This window comes from Salmo trutta, chromosome 33 (genome assembly GCF_901001165.1).
Source record: "Salmo trutta chromosome 33, fSalTru1.1, whole genome shotgun sequence".
In the NCBI taxonomy this organism is placed as follows: Eukaryota; Metazoa; Chordata; class Actinopteri; order Salmoniformes; family Salmonidae; genus Salmo; species Salmo trutta.
In genome coordinates this window covers 32,712,952-32,737,883 of record NC_042989.1, presented here as the reverse complement: position 1 = coordinate 32,737,883, position 24,932 = coordinate 32,712,952, and the positions used below count along the sequence as shown (strand labels likewise).

General features: G+C 41.9%; 1 protein-coding gene across 1 annotated transcript; it reads left to right on the top strand.

Moving 5' to 3' along the window:
• Positions 1 to 2,411: 2,411 nt before the first annotated feature.
• On the top strand, positions 2,412 to 24,424 carry LOC115172846 (gamma-aminobutyric acid receptor subunit rho-1-like). Its single transcript, XM_029730649.1, has 10 exons — positions 2,412 to 2,737; positions 7,691 to 7,747; positions 7,978 to 8,084; positions 16,940 to 17,007; positions 17,734 to 17,957; positions 22,160 to 22,242; positions 22,380 to 22,520; positions 22,723 to 22,875; positions 23,137 to 23,333; positions 23,687 to 24,424. The coding sequence occupies exons 1-10, from the start codon at positions 2,622 to 2,624 to the stop codon at positions 24,002 to 24,004; spliced, it is 1,464 nt and encodes a 487-aa protein (XP_029586509.1). The 5' UTR covers positions 2,412 to 2,621; the 3' UTR covers positions 24,005 to 24,424.
• Positions 24,425 to 24,932: the final 508 nt, after the last annotated feature.

The window sequence follows — 24,932 nt, the reverse complement described above, 5'->3', positions numbered from 1 at the left end:
GGCTATTATATAAACATTATTATGGTAGCATGGCAATATTGTCTCTCATGAGTTTCACAACATTGTACCAAACGGACCAGTTCGTAGCTGGATTCTTCACCGATCTTTTATACCTTCTCCAGAACATAAATGTCGTTCGGTTCCCCCGTCCTGTGAGGTGGAAGAATTCCTTTGTCTCTCTATGAAACCCCTCTCTCTCCATACTGTGGCCATGAGGCAGGACATTCTCCTTCGGAATTTATGGCTGCCTTCACACAGCCTTGTGTCGGGGGATGGTGCATAGAAAAGGCCTGGTGCAGAGGGAGGGGGTTTCAACTGTGCTCGCTATACCCAAAGAGGGCAACGTCATGACACCACTTTCTGAAGGCTTTAGACAGCCAATGGAAGCCTTAGGAAGTGCAACGTAACCCCACGGATACTGTAGTTTCGAACGGGACTAGAAAGAAGAACTACAATTCTCAGATCCTCCACTTCCTGGTTGACTTTTTCTCAGGTTTTTGCCTGCCATATGAGTTTCGTTATACTCACAGACACCATTCAAACAGTTTTAGAAACTTCAGAGTGTTTTCTATCCAAATCTACTAATAATATGCATATTCTAGTTTCTGGACCAGAGTAGTAACCTGTTTAATTTGGGTACGTTTTTCATCCGGCCGTGAAAATACTGCCCCCTAGCCCAGACAGGTTAATGTCTCTACCATAAGCAGCCTCCAAAGTTGTTTTAGAGAATTTGGCACCACGTCCAACTGGCCTCACAACCAAAGACCACATGTAACCATGCCAGCCCAGGACCTCCACACCCAGCTTCTTCACCTGCGGGATCTTCTGAGACCAGCCACCGGACAGCTGATGAAATTGTGGGTTTGCACAACCGAATAATTTCTGCACAAACTGTCAGAAACCGTCTCAGGGAAGCTCATCTGCATGCTTGTCGTCCTCTCCAGGGTCTCGACCTGACTGCAGTTCGGCGTCGTAACTGACTTTAGTGGGCAAATGCTCACCTTCGATGGCCACTTGCACGCTGGAGAAGTGTGCTCTTCAGGGATGAATTCTGGTTCGAACTATACCGGGCAGATAGCGTTTTGCTGATGTCAACATTGTGAACAGAGTGCCCCATGGTGGCGGAGGGATTATGGTATTAGCAGGCATAAACTACGGACAACAAATAAAATTGCATTTTATCGACTGCAATTTCAATGCACAGAGATACCGTGACGAGATCTTGAGGCCCATTGTCATGCCATTCAAACGCTTCCATCACCTCATGTTTCAGCATGATAATGCATGGCGCCATGTTGCAAGGATCTGTCCACAATTCCTGGAAGCTGTGTTAACCATTGAGCATGTTTGGGATGCTCTGGATCGACGTGTACTACAGCGTGTTTCAGTTCCCGTCAATATCCAGCAACTTTGCACAGCCATTGAAGAGGAATGGGACAACATTCCACAGGCCATAATCAACAGCCTGATCAACTCTATGCGAAGGAGATGTGTCGTGCTGCATGAGGCAAATGGTGATCACACCAGATATTGACTGGTTTTCCGATCCAAGTGCCCATCTTTTTCTTTACAGTGTGTGTGACCAACATGTGCATATCTGTATTCCCAGCCTTGTGAAATCCATAGATTAGGGCCTAATTAATTTACTTAAATTGTCTGATTTCCTTACATGAACAATAACTCAGTAAAATTGTTGAAATTTGTCTGATTATTTTCAGTCTTCAGATAACAGTCAGAGTAATGAATTATGTGATTGTTTTGCTATTGCTGTCTGTTCTCTTCAAATAGGTCGCCAAGAATACAACAAAATATCAAACATAAAAGATGCCTAACATTACTTACACCAATGCTCAAATTGACATCCCATGGAACTATCCCAAATTCATGATCTTTCAAACATTCAAGATTACTTTATTTACAAGGCTGGATTGATGTGCTGCTGATTATCAACAACAACACAGAACGAACGCGGTCTTTATAAAAGAATGGATGACATCAGCAAAGGCTAGTATACTCTCTATATGATTCATTCATATTATCAAGGCTACTATTTGTTGAAATAGGTTAATCCTATCTAATAGTGACCAATCTCTTTGTGTATGTAGGCTAATCCCACATATCTATGTTTGTGAAACTCAGGCTAAAGCCGTATTTTAGCAGCCCTTGAAGATGTCTCAGCAAAATTGCACTGATAGGCACACAGCTGAGGGACTTAATAGTCTTCCACATCAGGGACTCTGTGTCTAACTGTGTGAACCAGATCTTGTATCTATCTCCCACCATTGACCTCCCAAACGATCACGCTGCATCATTATGAGAATTGGTCTGGGCGGTACAGAGCAGAGTAGAGCAACAGGGCAGAGCGAATGAGCCACATCCGCCACTGGAGGGATCAAATCTGTGCCATCTGATGTTCAAGGATTTATAGGTTTAGTCAAAATTGCTTTTGCCCACTGTGGAGATTAAGCACCGTGGGATGTTTGTTGGTCAAGCCAGAGCTGCTGCTTCTTCCCCGGCCCCAATGCTGTTCTGCTGAAGACAATGTCCCAGGACCCACGAGGAGAGGTTTTAGCCCTGGTAGGGTGTGGAATTTGACTGGAGTTTGAGTGGTCTACAGGGGTATGCGCACCATGCAGGTGGATACTGTGTTGGTGCTGTTCTGCGTCTGCCTCATGGGGGTTTCTGGGAGATCAGCTCATCAAAGAGGTGACAAGCTGGAGACCTACAAACAGAGCAGGTAAATGCAAATTCCATCCTAGGATCTATACATGACATAGACTGAATGTATGGCATTGAATTTATGCTTTGATTGACATTTTATATCTAGACATGGTTTAAAATGTGAATCTGTATTTTTAATAGACGTCCACTTGGTGATGGTAATGTTCTGTTGTCCTCACCTGTTCTGCTCCCCCACCAGGTGATTTCAGACTTATTCAGAAAGGGGATTTAGAGAGGGGACCTATATTCCAGTATCTAATAATGTTCTATTGTTGGATGTTGTGGCTGTTGCTCCATGGGTGGCTGGACTGGATGTGGCGCTATTGGATGGAATGAATATCATTCTGATCAGTTTATGATACATATTTAGAGAGCCCTAACACAACCTAGCCTGGTCCTATCTGTTTTTGACATGTCAGCAACCACAGGAGGTGGCAAGACCGCACAAACAGACCTGGGACCAGGCTATGGTCAACCAATACTTTGAAGTGCATACAGTTAACAACATATAGAACCAATTATGTGGAACTGATGGATTAAGTGGCAATGAGGCATACCGTATATTACAGACAGTACAGTATGTTACAGCTGAATGGCAAATCTACTACAATGGTTGCTTTTGGCCTCTACAGGATCAATGTCTCTATACTGGGACGGTTGAGCTAATGTGATTAGCGTGACAGTTGTAAATAACAGCAAACTTTCCAGGACATAGACATGTCTTATATGGGCAGAAAGCTTAAATTCTTGTTAATTTAACTGCACTGTCCGATTTACAGTAGCAATTACAGTGGAAAAATACCATGCTATTGTTTGAGGAGATTGCACAACAACAAAAAACTTTTATCACGGCAATTGGTTTGATACATTCACCTCTGAAGGTAAATAATATACTTACATTCAGTAATCTTGCTCTGATTTGTCATCCTGAGGGTCCCAGAGATAAAATGTAGCATAGTTTTGTTTGATAAAATAAATGTTTATATTCAAATGTAGGAACTGGGTTCTCCAGTTTGAACCCCTGCTGTCTCTGGCTCCACATCCACCCCGCCCGGCCATCTAGATGTGTGATAGTTAGTGTATAAGCTAATGATACATGATGTATGACATTCCTGGGAATGTGTAAACTTTTTGTATGTTCTCTATAGTTATGTACATGAAAATGTATAAATTGACCAATTCGACACATTTGGGCAGACTTGATACAAAATATTGTCCAGTATTGCCATGCTTCACTGGATCAATCTGAAACTTTGCACACACACTGCTTCCATCTAGTGGCCAAAATCTAAATTGCGCCTAAACTGCAATAATACATTATGGCCTTTCTCTTGCATTTCAAAGATGAAAATACAAAAAACGCATGTTTTTTTCTTTATATTCTCCTACATTAATTTAACATTTCCACAAACTTCAAAGTGTTTCCTCTCAAATGGTATTGTCACGCCCTGACCATAGAGAGCCCTTGTTTCTCTATGGTGTAGTAGGTCAGGGCGTGACTGGGGGGTATTCTAGTTTATTATTTCTATGTTGGGTTCTAGTTTATTATTTCTATGTTGGTGATTTGTATGATTCCCAGTTAGAGGCAGCTGGGAATTGTTGTCTCTAATTGGGGATCATATTTAGGTAGCATTTTTCCCACCTGTGTTTGTGGGATATTATTTTGTGTTTTGTGTTTTGTGCGGTTCACTTCAATAAAATATGTGGAACCCAGATCACACTGCACGTTGGTCCGAGTATGCTTCCAGTTCGTACGACGAGCGTGACAGGTATTAATAATATGCATATCCTTGCTTCAGGTCCTGAGCTACAGGCAGTTAGATTTGGGTATGTCATTATAGGTGAAAATTGAAAAAAACCATTGCCTTAAGAGCAATGATGTTGTTGCAATGTTATAGCTTTAGGACAGACCATTTTCTAGCCGAGATATAATTAACCGCAAATACCATAACATGTTGTCTGGCCATATTGCCTACGGATTCATAAAAAATTTAAATATTATTTTAGATAACCTTTATTTTGACAGGGAGTCAATGCTGAGATCAAGGTCTCTTTTTCAGATGAGCCCTCTATAGCACCACAATAGACATACAATAAATACATCAAACTACACATTCATATAGGCCTACACATTAAAATGCACATTATTATGCACAACAATAATAACCTGCAAAATGTAAGCGCTCTCGAGCCCTACAGTACAATGCTAAAAACAGAACTGTGCACCTATTAATCTCTAGTGAAGATAATGATTTTTCCCATCCAAACTGCAGGGTGCCTTTGGACTCTACTATCAGCTTTGAGTGATTTATACCCACTTACTGCATTCCAAAGGCCCTTTAATTTCCTAATCCCACAAACCATGTCTCCTTTAGACACAATTTCACTCTCATGGCTCTTAGAGCTATTTTTACAGTCGCTAGTGAAAGTCTACACACCCCTTGCACAGTCTTAAAATGTATTCTAAAAAGGAATTCAAATTGGATGTTCCTCTACCAATCTACACAACCTAGTCCAGATGTTCAAAGTGATAGAAAAATGATAGAACATTTTAAAAATGTGTTAAAAATAAAAAAAACTAGGAGGTCTTGAATGATTGCATATGTCTTCAAACCTGAGTTCATATTTGGTGGAAGCACCTTTGGCAGCCATTATAGCTGTGAATAGTTTCGAATAAGATTCTACAAACTTTGCACAACTCTTAGGGCAACATACATGTATATCCATCGTTTTTGTCAAAATTGCTGACGCTCATTGAATTTGGTTGGGAGTCATTAACGGACACCAATATAAATAAACCTTGTCTCTGATTTTCAAGCAAATTTAAGTCTGGACTGAGACTTGAACACTCAACACCTCTTGGAAAGCCATTCTGGTGTGTCTTTGGCATAAACATTTGTTGCATCGTGTTGCTGAAAAATAAACCTCTATCCAATGGGTTAGGTTTTGAGAAGACTGAGGTGGGTTTTCCTTTAACACATTTTTTTTATAAAAATTAAATATTGTGTTAAGATATTCAATTACAATTATATTTTCAAGGAAAATTAAAAGTCCTTAATTTCAAAGTTACACAGATATTGTTGTAGATCACCACTTTTTCTCTCATGTAGATTGGAAATGTTATGGTCATGAACAGATGCCACACATGTTGTAACATTGGAACACAGTATATTGCTGTGAGTGAAACCAAAATGTTAGCGACACAACTTGAAACAGGCCCCATAAACATATATGGCGACTGACTTGAACATCAAAGCAGTATCAGACAGTCTTAGCTTAGCTTAACAGACACTGATGGTATACTAAACCCGACCTCTCACCCCAAAGCTGTTTCTCTAAAGTTCATATGAAAAGCATTCTCTGTCCTCTTGAATGGCATGAAAATAACAACAACAGTCACTAGTACAATCAGCTTCTGAGAAATGCAACGTTTTGTTACGACTGGACTGCTGTGAATCCAATCACGGAACTGGAGCAAACCGATATCCGGACAGAGCAATTAAAAAAATAATTGAGTTTAAATTGGCAGCAGTGAACTTCGATGCACTTTCAACTGAGCTCTTCCTTGTTATGTGCACTTAACAGGAGTTGATTAATGACCCTGTTGTTGACTCTGTCAGGCCAGAAAAGGCAGGCAACTGTATAGCAACAGCAGAGCTATAGGAAGCCCCAAGGCAGTGTTCTGCAGACACACACACACACACACACACACACGCACACACATACACACACACATACACACACACACACACACACACACACACACACACACACACACACACACACACACACACACACACACACACACACACACACACACACACACACACAGACACACAGACAGACTTTTCTAGACTCTGGCCCTTGGAGGGGATTGGAGAGACATTTGTGCCAAGCGGATTATCAACCAGCTGCTGGGGAGGACAGAGAGGAATATCACCCATTACCCATCAGCCCACACCGGTTAGCACCCAGCAGTGCTCTCTCTTGCTCTCTGTCTGATTGTCACGGTAGATAATATTGCTGTCTGCTGTTCTCCTCTCTCCATGCACGCCTGTGGGGCACTGTCACAGCATGCACTCGCCCGTAGGCCACCCATTAATCCAGTTGAGGGTTTTTAGCGGAAAATCTATTTTTTGTATTATTTTTTTATGTTTCTGCCGTGACCTGGATAACGCTATCAAGCGTTCAGATGTAGGATCCCTTTGAGCGTTGACAAGAGACGTTCTCTTGAAATACTGTTTTTCTGAATGCCCTCATGCCCTTCTTGTGTTTTGGGGATGAAAATGGCAACGAATCAGCCTGATTTGGCTCCTTGAGTCAAGTTGAGAGTAAAAGACACATTTCTGCTTAGCTTTATAATAAACATGATTAATGATAACAACAATTTCTACAGTGTCTTACACTGGTTGTTGCTTCTTTGAATTATTTATTTGTTGTTGCTAAACTGCACAAAACTTTCTTTGTATTTCAGCCTCACAATAATGGTCTCAGTTAGATTAAAGGTTATACATTTAAGTTATCATTACAAGGTTACTTTATACTTACGTCGACACTGTTATACAGTAGTGAGTGCATGCATTTTAATTCATACTGGTCCCTTGTGAGATTCGAACCCTCAACTCTGGCATTGCAAGTGCCATGCGCTACCAACTGAGCCATTCCTGTGTCATTTATTGTATATCTATCACCTATACTGGAGTTCATCTTGCCATTTTGACCAGAAGCTGTTTGAAATCATTTTGTGATATTTTCATTATGCCCAGGTGAATGTCACTATTCCTTTCCTGAAAACAATTAACAACGTTAGAGGGCCTTTTTACTGAAGAATGTGTTTGTTTCATATGATTGTGTTTTTCTCTTCGTGTTTTGTTTTCTTTTGATGTATAGTGTAATAATGTGTACTGTATATAGATATGTATAGTTTACTAGCTGTTGATTGATGTGTTCAAATATTTTTCATCAACAGATCCAGGAGAGAAACATCAAGAATGGATTATGGAGGAGCTCACAGCAAGACCGCAAGGTTAGAGTTCAATGTCATTGTACAAAACACTGATCTGCAAAAGTGGTTTGCCAACTTGAAGCATGACAGGAAAGGTTTTATCAATACATTTGATATTGTAAATACAGCAAAGCTGATATTGTAGAATGCTACCATACTTGACAGTGTACAACATGTCTTTGCCCATTGAAAAAAGAGATCCTCAACTTATAGCCTAACCCTAAAAAGACAACCTCTTTTCCTCACTACAGCCCGATACTAAAACGAGGTCCAGACATGACAAAATCTCCCATGACAAAATCTGAGCAGCTCTTAAGAATAGATGACCATGACTTTACCATGAGACCAGCATTTGGAGGTAAGACTTTACAGGAGTCTTATAATGTGTATATTTGTACCTAGTGAAATCATCAGGTTTAGTATGTGAAAAACATGCTCCACATAAGCTTTGTACCTACTCTGCATCAACAGTAATTACTTTGATGGTAATGCACAAATAGTTTATTGACTCCCTTTAGCTGTGTTTGCTGTTTTGATGTTGCTTATAGCACCAACGCAAACTCCTTTTTTCCTTTAAACAGGGTCAGACAATCTATCCAATGGTCTTATCAGCTCAGCCCTCTAGAGGCCCTAATGACACCAACAACATGGCAAGATGTATATTGTCATGCTAGTACAGATGTAGGATCTTAATTTGATCACTCTTTTGTTGCTGAGAATTTTCATGAACCCCTACAAAAAAATGTCCATTCATTATAATCCACATAACAATTCACATTTCCTGTTGCTGCAGGACTATTTTCCTGTTGTAGCAAACTGTCTCAAATTAAGATCCCACATCTGTACGCTTTCATTTAACACGGATGTTGACAGAGTGTTTGTGATTTCATGGTCATCGTACAGGGGATTTGCTGTTGTGGGATTACAGGACATATCCCACTGGGCACACACTGGTTGAATCAAAGTTGTTTCAACATAATTTGTCAACATATTTTGATGTGGAACCAGCGTGAAAAATACATTGGATTTTTAAAAAGCAATCAACCAGTACTGTTTTCATATAATTTCAACCAGCGTTTTAAACATTGAAATTAGGGTAAAACTTAAATACATTTATTTACATAAATCTTCTGTAATTTCAACATAATAATTGAATCTATGCATTCGTTGAAATTTCACATGGAAACGTTCAAAATCTTTTCATCCTATATTCAATATACACTGAGTATACAAAACATGCTCTTTCCATGACATAGACTGACCAGTTGAATCCAGGTGAAGGCTATGATCCCTTATTGACATCAATTGTTAAATCCACTTCAGTCAGTGTAGATGAAAGGGAGGAGACAGTTAAATAATCATTTTTAAGCCTTGAGACAGTTGAGACATGGATTGTGTATGTGTGCCATTCAGAGGGTGAATGGGCGAGACAAAAAATGTAAGTGCCTTCAAACAGGGTATGGTAGTAGTTGCCAGATGCACCGGTTTGTGTCAAGAACTGCAACGCTGCTGGGTTTTTCATGGGGGGTATACTCTATGTATATTGCGGGGTTGAACTTATGTAACATTTTATATTTGATTAGACATAGTTTATTTTACCTTGTTTCAATGTTGAGAGTAAAATATGTTTGAATCAACATAATTGTTTCAACGTAATGCCATCAACCTATCCCGAAAACGTGGATGTTGATTAAGGCAGCCCACCGCACCTCTCTGATTCAGAGGGGTTGGGTTAAATGCGGAAGACGCATTTCAGTTGAACGCATTCAGTTGTACAACTGACTAGGTATCCCCTTTTTGAAATCAAGTGTGAAGCCACAATTACTGCCTGAACAGTGACTCCTACTGGTATACGAGGGGTAATGCACTTCAGTGAAAACAAATCACATTCCCGATACCTACCTCTATGTACACTGCTTAGCTTTGGAAGCAAGCTGTGAACATTTCTGCCAAGCTATCACGTCAACCCCCTAGACACATCAGCTTCCATACTCATTCGCGTAAATCACATTGAATAGTTGAAAGTAACTCTTCTAACTTTTCTTACTTCACAAGCTGTATGTGAAAGTACATTTGGAGTGAGGTTGGGTTTATGTAGGCTACATTGAAATCCGATTTGCCCAACAGAGGACACCATCATTTCAATGTGTAGGTAGGTATATTATCATTCATCCATGGTTGATTGTATCCTAGTTACCATTAGCCCTATAAATAGGATGAATTCATAATATGAATAGAAAATGTTTATCTTAGGATATTGTCTTGTATGTGAAGGATGGTTGGCTGATTTCACATTTAATCTACAAGTTATTAATATGTTGGATTCGTGTCTCCATCTCAAACAAAAATCTAAGTTGAAGAATAGGACTAAATCAAATCAAACTTTATTTGAAGTGCATATAAAGTTTCATTTGATTTAGTGCTATTCTTTAACTTAGATTTTTGGTTGATATGGAGATGTGAATCCAACAACACTAATAATTAATTTGTAGTCTAACTGGATATTGAATTGTCATTGTTCAGGCAGGAAGCGTTGAACTGTGGCTTGACATTTTATTTCAATATACGTCTATATTTAGGTTGATGGCATGACATACCATTTTACTATCAACATTGAAACAAGGTTAAATAACATACAATATGTCTAATCAAATATGAAATTCTAAATAATTTCAATATACAGTATATTAAATACAGGATAAAAAAACATGTTTTTTTTAATGTTTCTACGTATACATGAAGATTATGTTGAAATTAGATTGATGTAACAACCAGTTAGTCAGGTTAAGTCAATGTGTTTAAGTACAAGTTCTACCCTAGTTTCAATGTTTACAATGCTGATTGAAATTAGATTAAATCAGTACTGGTTGATTACTTTTTTGAAATCCAATGTATTTTCCATGTTGATTCCACATCACAATACATTGACAAATTACATTGAAACAACATTGATTTAACTAATGTGTAGCCAGTGGTCTCATGTTAAGGTTAAATGTACTTTTGAGTTATTTACATGTTGGTAATCCATAATACCTTCAGGATGACCTTCTTAGTTCAAACATAGAGATACAATAATGTTCGAGACAAAATGTGTTTCAGAGCACCCACGCAAGACCATGGATCAAGCAACATGTGCGTTGCTGTAGAATGCATGTGATATTCATGAACCAGAACAAGGGCCAAATATGTCTTGTTTTATGAATACATCAAAATAAACAGCTGTAAGTGCAATCTGAGTCTAAAAAACATCACACTATGAATGACCCCTCTGGGCCTCCTTTAAAATGTCTCCTATTGTGAAAGAAAATAGATCTAAAAAAGAGAGATTGGAAAGGCATCCAGATGTTTGCGGCTGCAACAACTGTGATCCATTGTGACCTAATTGTGTTCCTGTACTAAGGCGGATGATGGAGAGTGAAGGTTAAAACAGTTAAAAAAATTGAATCCAGCCCGTCATGAAACAAGCAAATCCAGCTTATTGGCTGACAATGCAGCGCTGAATTTATTGTAGTGTATTTTTTGCATTAGGCTTACACTGACTGAATGGAACTACTGTATATTGTACTACACATAGTATAGTCACAATACATGACGTTCTTTGTGCTAGAATCAATGATTATTGAAGCACTTGGCCAAATCTTGATACGGTAGACCATTCCATTCTTGTGGGCCGGCTAAGGAGTATTGGTGTCTCTAAGGGGTCTTTGGCCTGGTTTGCTAACTACATCTCTCAAAGAGTGCAGTGTAAAAAGTCAGAAAATCTGCTGTCTCAGCCACTGCCTGTCACCAAAACAATTCAAATGTTATTTGTCACATGCGCCGAATACAACAGGTGTAGACCTTACAGTGAAATGCTTACTTACAAGCCCTTAACCAACAATGCAGTTTCAAGTTCCTTGGCGTCCACATCACCAACAAACTAACATGGACCAAGCACTCCATAGATCCCTAAAAAAGTAAGATATAAGAATAACAAATAATTAGAGAGCAGCAGTAAATAACAATAGTGGGGCTATATACAGGGGGTACCGGTACAGAGTCAATGTGTCAATGTGCGGGGGTACCGGTGTCGAGGTAATTGAGGTAATTATGTACATGTAGGTAGAGTTATTAAAGTGACTGTGCATAGATAATATCAGAGAGTAGCAGCAGCGTGGGGAGGGCAATGCAAATACTCTGGGTAGCCATATGGCTTGGGGGTAGAAGCTGAATAAAAGCCTCTTGGACCTAGACTTGGAGCTCCACTTGCCGGGCGGTAGCAGAGAGAACAGTCCATGACTAGGGTGGCTGGAGTCTTTGACAATTTTTAAAGCCTTCCTCTGACATCGCCTGGCATAGAGGTCCTGGATGGCAGGAAGCTTGGCCCCAGTGATGTACTGGGCCGTACACACTACCCTCTGTAGTACCTTGCGGTCGGAGAACAAGCAGTTACCATACCAGGCAGTGATGCAACGCGTCAGGTTTGCAGCTGTAAAATCTTTTGAGGAAATGAGGACCCGTGCCAAATATTTTCAGTCTCCTGAGGGGGAATAGGTTTTGTCATGCCCTCTTCATGACTGCCTTGGTGTGCTTGGACCATGTTAGTTTCTTGGTGATGTGGAAGCCAAGGAACTTAAAGCTCTCAACCTGCTCTATTACAGCCCCATCGATGAGAATGGGGGCATGCTCAGTCCTCCTTTTCCTGTAGTCCACAATCATCTCCATTGTCTTGATCACATTGAGGGAGAGGTTGTTGTCCTTGCACCACACGGTCAGGTCTCTGACCTCCTCCCTATAGGCTGTCTCGTTGTTGTCGGTGATCAGGCCTACCACTGTTGTCTCATCAGCAAACTTAATGATGGTGTTGGAGTCGTGCCTGGCTGTGCAGTCATGAGTGAACAGGGAGTACAGGAGGGGACTGAGCACGCACCCCACGGCCCCCGTGTTGAGGATCAGCGTGGCGGATGTGTTGTTTCCTACCTTTACCACCTGGGGGCGGTCAGTCAGGAAGTCAAGGATCCAGTTGCAGAGGGAGGTGTTTAGTCCCAGGGTCTTTAGCTTAGTGATGAGCTTTGAGGGCACTATGGTGTTGAACGCTGAGCTGTGGTCAATGAATTGCATTCTCATATAGGTGTTCCTTTTGTCCAGGTGGAAAAGGGCAGTGTGAAGTGCAATAGAGATTGCGTCATCTGTGGATCTGTTGGTGCGGTATGCAAATTGGAGTGGGTCTAGGGTTTCTGGGATAATGGTGTTGATGTGAGACATGACCAGCCTTTCAAAGCATTTCATGGCTACAAATGTGAGTGCTACAGGTCAGTAGTAATTTAGGGTGGTTACCTTATTGTTCTTGGACACAAGGACCATGGTGGTCTGCTTGAAACCTGTTGGTATTACAGACTCAGACAGGGAGAAGTTGTGCTTCCCTTTGTAGTCGGTAATAGTTTGCAAGCCCTGCCACAGCTGGCGAGCGTCGGAGCCGGTGTAGTATGATTCGATCTTAGTCCTGTATTGACGCTTTGCATGTTTGATGGTTCATCGGAGGGCATAGCAGGATTTATTATCATCTTCCTGTTTAGAGTCCTGCTCCTTGAAAGCGGCAGCTCTACCCTTTAGCTCAGTGCAAATGCTGCCTGTAATCCATGGCTTCTGGTTGGGGTATGTACGTACAGTCACTGTGGGGATGACATCCTCAATGCACTTATTGATAAAGCCAGTGACTGATGTGGTGTACTCCTCAATGCCATCGGAAGAATCCCGGAACATATTCCCGTATGTGCTAGAATAGCAGTCATTGGGAGTGCTATTACATCAGCAACATAGCTCAGGCAGTAGGAAGCTCTCTCATCCATTTATATGCAGATGATACAGCCTTATACACAGCTGGCCCCTCCCCGGGTTGTGTGTTAAATGCTCTACAACAAAGCTTTCTTAGTGTCCACCAAGCTTTCTCTACCCTTAACCTTGTCCTGAACACCTCCAAAAACAAAGGTCAAGTGGTTTGGTAAGAAGAATGCCCCTCTCCCCACAGGTGTGATTACTACCTCTGAGGGTTTAGTGCTTGAGGTTGTCACCTCATACAAGTACTTCGGAGTATGGCTAGATGGTACACTGTCCTTCTCTCAGCACATATCAAAGCTGCAGGCTAAAGTTAAATCTAGACTTGGTTCCCTCTTTCGTAATCGCTCCTCTTTCACCCCAGCTGCCAAACTAACCCTGATTCAGATGACCATCCTACCAATGCTAGATTACGGAGACATAACTTATAGATCGGCAGGTAAGGGTGCTCTCGAGCGGCTTGATGTTCTTTACCATTCGGCCATCAGATTTGCCTTCAATGCTCCTTATAGGACACATCACTGCACTCTATACTACTCTGTAAACTGGTCATCTCTGTATACCTGTCGCAAGACCCACTGGTTCATGCTTATATATAAAACCCTCTTAGGCCTCACTCCCCCCTATCTGAGATATCTACTGCAGCCCTCATCCTCCACATGCAACACCCGTTCTGCCAGTAACATTCTGTTCAAGTTCCCCAAAGCAAAGTGGTGGTGGTGGTGGGAGTGGTGGTGGGGGTGGTGGTGGGAGTAGTGGTGGTGGTGGGAGTGGTGGTCCATTTATATGCAGATGGTACAGTCTTATACTCAGCTGGCCCCTCCCCAGATTTTGTGTTAAATGCTCTACAACAAAGCTTTCTTAGTGTCCAACAAGTTTTCTCTACCCTTAACCTTGTTCTGAACACCTCCAAAACAAAGGTCATGTGGTTTAGTAAGAAGAATGCCCCTCTCCCCACAGATGTGATTACTACCTCTGAGGGTTTAGAGCTTGAGGTTGTCACCTCATACAAGTACTTCGGTGTATGGCTAGATGGAACGCTGTCCTTCTCTCAGCACATATCAAAGCTGCAGGCTAAAGTTAAATCTAGACTTGGTTTCCTCTTTCGTAATCGCTCCTCTTTCACTCCAGCGGCCAATCTAACCCTGATTCAGATGACCATCCTACCCATGCTAGATTACGAAGACATAATTTATAGATTGGCAGGTGAGGTTGCTCTTGAGCAGCTAGATGTTCTTTACCATTCGGCCATCAGATTTACCTTCAATGCTCATTATAGGGCAAATTAAATCAAACTTATTTCTAAATCCCTTCTTACATCAGCTGATATCTCAAAGTGCTGTACAGAAACCCAGCCTAAAACCCCAAACAGCAAGCAATGCAGGTGTAGAAGCACGGTGGCTAGGAAAAACTCCCTAGAAGGGCCAGAACCTAGGAAGAAACCTAGAGAGGAACCAGGCTATGAGGGATGGCCAGTCCTCCTCTGGCTGTGCCGGGTGGAGATTATAACAGAATATGGCCAAGATGTTCAAATGTTCATAGATGACAAGCAGGGTCAAATAATAATAATCACAGTGGTTGTCGAGGGTGCAACAGGTCAGCATCTCAGGAGTAAATGTCAGTTGGCTTATCATAGCCGATCATTCAGAGTACCTCTACCGATCCTGCTGTTTCTAGAGAGTTGAAAACAGCAGGTCTGGGACAGGTAGCACGTCCGGTGAACAGGTCAGGGTTCCATAGCCTCAGGCAGAACAGTTGAAAATGTAGCAGCAGCACGGTCAGGTGGACTGGGGACAGCAAGGAGTCATCAGGCCAGGTAGTCCTGAGGCATGGTCCTAGGGCTCAGGTCCTCCTCTGAGAGAGAGAAATCCTGTCTGGGTTGTCTGGGCGCCAACCCAGACAGGAAGATCACGTCAGTGACTCAACCCACTCAAGTGACGCACCCCTCTTAGAGACGGCATGGAAGAGCACCAGTAAGCCAGTGACTCAGCCCCTGTAATAGGGTTAGAGGCAGAGAATCCCAGTGGAGAGAGGGGAACCGGCCAGGCAGAGACGTAAAAGGGCAGTTTGTTGCTCCAATGCCTTTCCGTTCACCTTCACACTCCTGGGCCAGACTACACTCAATCATAGGACCTACTGAAGAGATGAGTCTTCAATAAAGACTTAAAGGTTGAGACCAAGTCTGCGTCTCTCACATGGGTAGGCAGACCGTTCCATAAAAATTGAGCTCTATAGGAGAAAGCCCTGCCTCCAGCTGTTTGCTTAGAAATTCTAGGGACAATTAGGAGGCCTGCGTCTTGTGACCGTAGCGTACTTGTAGGTATGTACGGCAGGACCAAATCGGAGAGATGGGTAGGAGCAAGCCCATGTAATGCTTTGTAGGTTAGCAGTAAAACCTTGAAATCAGCCCTTGCCTGAACAGGAAGCCAGTGTAGGGAGGCTAGCACTGGAGTAATATGATCAAATTTTTTGGTTCTAGTCCAGACTCTAGCAGCCGTGTTTAGCACTAGCTAAAGTTTATTTAGTGCTTTATCTGGGTAGCCGGAAAGTAGAGCATTCCACTGTGTAAACTGGTCATCTCTGTATACCTGTCGCATGACCCACTGGTTGATGCTCATTTGTAAAGCCTCTTAGGCATCACTCCGCCCTGTCTGAGTTATCTACTGCAGCCCTCATCCTCCACATACAACACCCGTTCTGTCAGTCACATTCTGTTAAATGTCCCCAAAGCACACACATCCCTTGGTCGATCGTCTTTTCATTTCGCTGCAGCTAGCAACTGGAACGAGCTGCAACAAACACTCAAACTGGACAGTTTTATCTCAATCTCTTCATTCTAACTCAATCATGGACACTCTTAATGACAGTTGTGGCTGCTTTGCATGATGTACTGTTGTCTCTACCTTCTTACCCTTTGTGCTGTTGTCTGTGCCCAATAATGTTTGTACCATGTTTTGTGCTGCTACCATGATGTTGTCATGTTGTGTTGCTACCATGCTGTGTTGTCGTGTGTTGCTGACTTGCTATGTTGTTGTCTTAGGTCTCTCTTTATGTAGTGTTGTGTTGTCTGTCTTGTCGTGATGTGTGTTTTGTCCTATATTTATACATATATTATTTTTTAAGTCCCCGCAGGAGGCCTATTGCCTTTTTTTGCCATCATTAAATAATAATTTGTTCTTAACTGACTTGCCTAGTTAAATTAAGGTTAAATAAAATACATTTAATTAAATTAAAGTATCCATTATAGCAATGCGTGAAGGAAATGAAGGATAAATGGTACTGCACTTGTAATTACATGTTTTAAATAGGTTTTTGAACAGAGGTCCAGGATAGTCAATTAATTCTGAAAATCTAATCTCTCATTGAAATTTCTATCAATGCAATTTTATTTAATTACAGGACCCCCTATTCCAGTTGGGGTAGATGTTCAGGTTGAAAGTCTGGACACAATCTCTGAAGTGGATATGGTGAGTGGGATTTCAGTCTCTTTACACAGTGAAGGGTAATCTTTCCTAACCTGGTGGAACGAGACTGATCTCGCAATAGCTCACATTCTGTTTGTGAAACAGAAACGTGAGCACAGCCGTCAGTCTGCTTGACCAGGCTAAATCTTTTCCCCAAACTTTAGAAAAAGTATTCCACCATCTAGAAAAATGCTTTCAACCAGAGTAGCCTTTTATTAATATTACGTAATGACAAAAGATGAAGCATACTCAACTCAGATACTGTATCTCACATGTAGAATCCTCCAAACACATATAGTACCTATGTTGCATCCAAATAGCATATTCATCAATAGGCGTGATTGTCCTACAGTACCACCGCCACCACTCCCACCACTACCACCACCACCACTGCTACCACCACCAACACCACCACCACCACCAACACCACTCCCACCATTACCACCACCACCACCGCTACCACCACCAACACCACCACCAACACCAACACCACTACCACCATTACCATCACCACCACCAACACCACCACTCCCACCACCACCACCACTACCACCAACACCACTACCACCACCAACACCACCACCAACACAGCCACCACTACCGCCACTCCCACCACCAACACAGCCACCACCACCCCACCATCACCACTCCCACCACCAACACCCCCACTCCCACCACCACCACTCCCACCCCCACCACCACCCCCACCAATCTGCTGTGTTGTTTCAGGACTTCACCATGACCCTGTACCTGAGGCACTACTGGAAGGACGAGCGCCTGTCCTTTACCAGTACCAATAACCAGAGCATGACCTTTGACAGCAGGCTGGCCAAGAAGATCTGGGTTCCTGACATGTTCTTCGTCCACTCCAAGAGGTCCTTCATCCATGACACCACCACGGACAACGTCATGCTGAGGGTGTACCCTGACGGCAACGTGCTTTACAGTCTGAGGTAGTTCCACTGTGTTCTGGTCCTGCTACACTATAGCCATCGTGTGTCCAGCATTGCCAGGAGCCATCAGCCATTGAGGAAATACTTCCTTTGAAATCAATGAAAGCTGCTGTACAGCCCATGTTGTGCACGCATTGCATCACGTCCAAAGGCGGCATCCAAGCTTAAGAATCGCAGAGGTTCAATTCTTGCATGTTCATTCTTTCTTGTGAATTGAAATAATGAGAAATAACAACATGCTCTGATATTTACAACTAATTTACAGTGGGTGAAAATAACGCACTGTGTGCAGAACAAGCAAGGAGGTAGGAAAAGCCAAGCATGAGCTTGCGAGATCCTATTGGTATGTTGTAGCATGTGTTCTTAATGGAGCTCTCTCTGTACCACTAATTGTAGAACCACTGACCTTTATTTTTTACTTGTTTATTGTTTCTGGCGTTATCCCTAAGATCTGGAAAGCGGCGCATGTCCTCACCTCACATAAAGGTGGAGATCCTTCTGACTTAGATAACTACGGTCCAATTTCCAAATTCTTGCCTTTCCAAAGTTTTAGAATCTCTGAATAACTTTCCCCTAAGAACTTTTTTAACTTCTCACTGTTCTTAATGTGCACAAATCAAGTTTTTTGACCTGGACATAGCCCGGTTTTAGTGGCTACACTTGTTTTAGATGATGTGTTAAATTGCTTGGATCATAAAAATCATTGTGCTGCCTTATTTATAGACCTTTCCAAGGCCTTCGATACCAAAAAACATCACATTCTTATTCAGAGTTTGACTGAAATAGGCCTGGATCAGGCTTCTTGAAGTGGTTTGAAAAGTATCTGTCAGACAGGACTAAATGTGTGATCTTTGATAGCGTTGTCTAGTTTCCTGGATATCACAAAAAGTGTACCGCAGGGGTCAGTACTGGGACTTGTTCTCTTTACCATTGATATAAATAATAGTGGTCTGTTAAAACTTGTAATATTGATCTGAAGGCAGATAACCCAACTGTTGCCCCAGCTATGTTAGAGCTGCAATCTGACCTTGTTACTTTACAGAAAGCCCTGGTTGGTTTAAAACTTGGACTTAATGCAGGCAAAACTAAATACATGTTTTTCTGTAGTTCTTGCAATGTTTCAGATGGACTACATATGTATTCTATCAAGGCACAAGGCGAGACCCAGATGCAGACACAGGAGGCAGATGGTTGGAGTCTAACAATGTTTATTAAAGGTCAAAACCAGTTCAGAGTGCAATAGGTACCGAAAAGTAGGTAGATTCAAGGTCAGGGCAGGCAGGATGATCAGGCAGGTGGGAAAGTAGTCCAGAGTCAGGGAGTGTTCAAAACAGAGAAGACTAGCAAAAGAGAATAGAAAATGAGTACGGGGAAAAACACGCTGGTTGACTTGACTAAACATACAAGATGAACTAGCACAGAGAGGCAGGAAGCACAGGGATAAATACACTGGGGAAAATAAGCGACACCTGGAGGGGGTGGAGACTATCACAGGGACAGGTGAAACAGATCAGGGCGTGACATATTCATTGGATGGTTCTCCCATTGATCGGGTTCCCGCCTACAAATATCTGGGCATTTGGATTGACAGACTTCATGTTTAAAAAACATACTGTTGAACTAGTTAAAAATCAAAGATTTAAAGTGGGCTTATTTTTTTGAAATATATATTTATTTCCCCTAAGTAGCAGAAAGCAGATTGTGCAGTCAACTTTCCTGCCAGTTCTTGATTATGATGACACCGTTTACCAGATTGCAGCAGCCACTACTCGTAAACCTTTGGATGCTGTCTACCATACTGTAGCGCCATACGTTTTATCACTGGTGACAGTTTTAATACTCACCACTGCATTCTGTATCAAAAGTTTGGCTGGTCCCCATTAAAGTCCCATAGATCAATTCATTACTCCCTTTTTGTTTACAAAGCCCTACTACACAAGCTTACAACTTTCCTAACTTCGTTGCTAACGTATAAAAGAATGAGCAACCAAACCCGCTCGCAGGATTTAACTCTTGAGGTCCCTCTGGTCTTGACCAATTTAGGTAAATCCTCATTTAGTTTAATACCCTCCAGTGTTGGAATAACCTACAAAATTCCTTTCAAATTGATTCCCTGGTGCTGCTAGGGCAGTTTAGTTGTTTCGATTGATTGTAGTGGTTTATTTGTTAAAATGGTGGTGTTGAGGTTGTGCCTTGTTGTTATTTGTATTCGTCTTGTTTTAATTGTAATGTAAATTCTTTTCCTGTTGTGAGAAAATGTTTGTACTCAGTGCACAATTGGGAATGAGACCCAGGTCTTAATTGGGCTACCCTAAACAAATAAAAGTTTATAAAAATGTGTATATTTCCGTTGTGGAACACCTCCTCTGTGAAGTGTGCGTGTGCACAAACTCAATTCTGCATTGCACTCCTTCTAAACAACGCCTTTTTTTTTACTTTGGCAAAGCGTCAAGTGTATAAAACTTTGTGCACTGGATTCGTAACATATTCTGGTTTTGGAAACCGAAACATTTATTGAGATCAGATGTTTCATCGTTGAGAAAATGTGCTAAATGTCGGGCCAGTTTACCTACTTCCATCCTCTCCCACCTCTTCCATTGGACAGGTTCCGATAGCACCCCGTTTCAGAATGTTTTTGTGCTAGCTGAACACCACCTTAGTTTGATAACTTACCCTCAAGGGTATTGGATTTAGTGCTGAAATCCTTTTCAAGTTGACTTATCGAGGCAGATGAAGGAGGCCTATTTGTTGGACAGCAAAACAAATCAATTGAACATGCTACTTAGTAATTATAAATGTCAGATCATGTGTGTGCAACCCTCCTTGGTTGTTAAATTGGACAATGAGTTAATTGAATGGATGATATGAAGATAGATCTGGTAGTGCATGACATAATTTATCTGACAAAGTTAGGACCTTTTAGTGACAGCCATTTAATGAGACAGGTGGACAACGCTGTTGTAATCAGGACTGTATGACAAACATTTTCCCTTCCCTTGCCAGTGTTCTTCATTGAACAGATTTAATCAACACCAGTCCAATTGTAAACAAGACAGCCGCCAAATAGAGACCACATGTAACCTTCAGTGACATCAGATATAACATTCTGTAGACTCCAAGCAATCAGACCTAGATCACCTACATGGAGTTGACATTGGAAAAGCAGTCTCAATCCCCAACAACAATTTTTTGTTCAATTATTTTAACTAAAAATACTTTTTGTTAAAGGCCCGGTTGAGTCAAAATTCTGTTTTCCTGTGTTTGTATCATATTTGTACACCAGCTGATGAAACTAACACTGTCAAAGTATGAAAAATGTAATCAGTGTTATTTCCTGATAGTTACTGGTTGAAAATACAATACAATCTACACAGGACATTCTAATCTGCAGGTTTTGCACAGGTGGAGTTTTGGCTTGCTTGGTGATAAATCATCAGGCGGCATAAATTAATAGACCAATAACAAAGAGAGTTCCAAACTTCTCTCCCAATAAAAGCTAGTTTTCAGGTTACGTATCACTCCCATCAGGCCCCTCCGCTCTGGTGGATTGATCCCCGCACCACAATCCTAACTGTGGTTAATGCACTACTTTGGTGCCCTTTCCCGTTCCACTCAGACCTAGCAAAAGTATTGCTTATGTAATGCGTCTGTGTGTAGCTGGTGTAGAGGAGTCAGGCGCAGGACAGCAGATATGAGAAAATTCACAATTTTACTCAACAAATAATCACAATAAAAGTCAATAATTCCAAGGCCACAATATGGACCACAATACAATAAACAATTACTCACAAACAAACATGGGGGAACAGAGGGTTAGATAAGGAACAAGTAATTGGGGGATTGAAACCAGGTGTGTAAGAAAAGGACAAAACAAATGGAAAATGAAAAGTGGATCGGCGATGGCTAGAAGGCCGGTGACGTCGACCACCGAACGCTGCCCGAACAAGGAGAGCGACCGACTTCGGCGGAAGTCGTGACAGAAATTATTTTATATTGAGATAAAAACTTCTGCACCTGGAATTTTTTGTTTCATACCCTATTTAAGTGAGCTTATAATAGTCATACTGAACCATTTCAGCTACAGCTCAGCATAAAGGCAACAAAAACAATCAAAGCGATTCACAATTATAATCATCACTTTGTATCCATATTAATTCTGGTCAGGCATAAGTCAGGCACCGATATCACTTTTGTTCTCACAGAGTCACAGTCACGGCCATGTGCAATATGGACCTGAGTCGCTTCCCTCTAGACACACAGACCTGCTCGCTGGAAATAGAGAGCTGTGAGTGCACCTCTCAACTTTACTATTTACCTACACATCTCTGATGACATTTGATTATGTTTTAATCACATGATCAAAGATAAGCAATCATATTTATATGAGGTATTCATTGGGGTTTTTGAACATTCTCTCGTCAGATGCATACACGGACGATGATCTCATGCTGTACTGGAAGAAAGGCAATGAGTCACTGAACACGGACGAGAGGATATCTTTATCCCAGTTCCTCATCCAGAAGTTTCACACCACTACAAAGCTGGCCTTCTATAGCAGTACAGGTAACCCTGAAGTCACAGATTGAGTAGATATTACGTAGATATTACAAAGACACATTATAGCCCATAGTTGTATTTACAAAGACGACCGTGGGCCACATTAAATTGCTTTGCTGGCCACATTTGCCCGCTGGTCGAGAATGGAAACCGGTGAAAAGGACTGGATCTGAGTAGAATATCAGCTGTGTTTCTTTTTTCTTCTCAGGCTGGTACAACCGTCTGTACATCCACTTCACCCTGCGACGTCACGTCTTCTTCTTCCTGCTCCAGACATACTTCCCAGCCACCCTCATGGTCATGCTGTCCTGGGTCTCCTTCTGGATTGACCGCCGGGCTGTCCCTGCTAGGGTCCCTTTGGGTAGGAAAGCCCTTTGCAAGAAGGACCAGGACGTTTTATTGGCTCTAGGCTAAATTGATATTTCCATGTTTTATTTGAGATATAGTACAGTCTTGCTGTCTTTCCAACAGTAATTGTGAAGTTTGTTTGGTCTCGACAGTGCCCCAAATAAAGATTAACATTAACTGTAAAAGATCAAGCCAAGACCTGGACTAAAAAGCTATTTCAATGATGAGATCTGTGTCTGGGTAACTGTCCCTAATGTCTTTTGACTCTGTCCAGGTATCACCACAGTGCTCACCATGTCTACCATCATCACTGGAGTCAACGCCTCCATGCCCAGAGTGTCCTACATCAAAGCGGTGGACATCTACCTGTGGGTCAGTTTCGTGTTTGTCTTCCTCTCGGTCATAGAGTATGCCGCGGTCAACTACCTCTCGACCGTGCAGGAACGGAAAGAGAGGAAACTAAGAGAGAGGGTACAGTTTGTTTCATTTGATTTACATAAAATGTTTTTCTGCTTTTCTGTATACTTTTATTTTTAGGACTACATCTGGTGAACAACTTTGCATGCTGTATATTTCTCTATATGCCAAATGTTGTGGCATGTGGAACTGAAACTGCATAAGATGCCTCAGGAGGAAGTATTTTAACTCACACAGCCCCTGAAAACTTTTCCTGCCACAAACAACCTTGTTGAGAAGATTACTAAAATTACTAAATACATTAGACATCAGTAGATTTAAAGCCACTTAAATACTTAAGTTTTGTAGTTTCAAAGTATTGTCCTTTAATTCAACCTTTTTCTCTTTATACTCCCCGCTACCTGCAGTTGCCGTGTACCTGTGGCATCGGAAACCCTGACGACGCCATGTGCGACCCCCAGATCACTGGCTACACCACCATGGACGTCAACAGTATAGGGAACTATGGCACCGCAGGGAACTATGGGATGCCGGAAAACGGCGGCAGGCAGGAGAGGATGTTTGCCCAGGTGGTTCTGGGGGATCCCCAGCTCACGGGCCAGGTAAAGAGGCCAGGCTATGTGAACATTTGGATAGACACCCACGCCATAGACAAGTACTCACGGATGGTCTTCCCTGGTTCCTACTTCCTGTTCAACATCATCTACTGGTCCATCTACTCCTAACGCCTGGCCAATGGGGAAGGACCATACTAACCTAACACATCCACATGCTGCAGTTAGAGCACAACATTAGGCACCAAACGGCACAAAACTGACTGAAACAGGGAGCGACTACCTGACCTTGTCCAATAAGAAACACAAGTTTTCGTTTTTCAGGGCAAAACTTTTGCTACATTTTGCAACAATATGCCCTCATGAATATGAAACAGGACACCGCTGTAACTCCATTATTAACAGGGATAGTGGCCACGCAGAGAGAAAACATGTTATTGTTTCTGTTTTCAAGACAAAAGACAGAGATTTGTATTTTAAATTGTGAGGTGAACATTGCCTTCTTGACCCAGCCTCTTAAATGGATCCATGTACAGTACAGTGCATTTGGAAAGTATTCAGACGCCTTGACTTTTTCCACATTTAGTTACATTACAGACTTATTCTAAAATGGATAAAATGTTTTTTTTCTTCTTTCTCAATCTACACACAATACCCCATAATGACAAAGCAAAAGTTGGTTTGTAGAAAATGTTGCAAATTTAATAATAAAAAAAAATGAAATATCACTTTGTTGAAGCACCTTTGACAGCGATTACAGCCTCTATTTGGGGAGTTTCTCCCATTCTTCTCTGCAGATCCTCTCAAGCTCTGTCAGGTTGGATGGGGAGCGTCACTGCACAGCTATTTTCAGGTTTCTCCAGAGATGTTCAATCGGGTTCAAGTCCGGGCTCTGGCTGGGTCACTCAAGGACATTCAAAGACTTATCCTGGAGCCACTCCTGTGTTGTCTTGACTGTGTGCTTAGGGTCATTGTCCTGTTGCAAGGTGAATCTTCACCCCATTCTGAGGTCCTGAGCACACTGGAGCAGGTTTTTCCCTCAATCTCCCAGTACCTGCTGCTGAAAAACACTCCCCAGCATGATGCTACCACCACAATG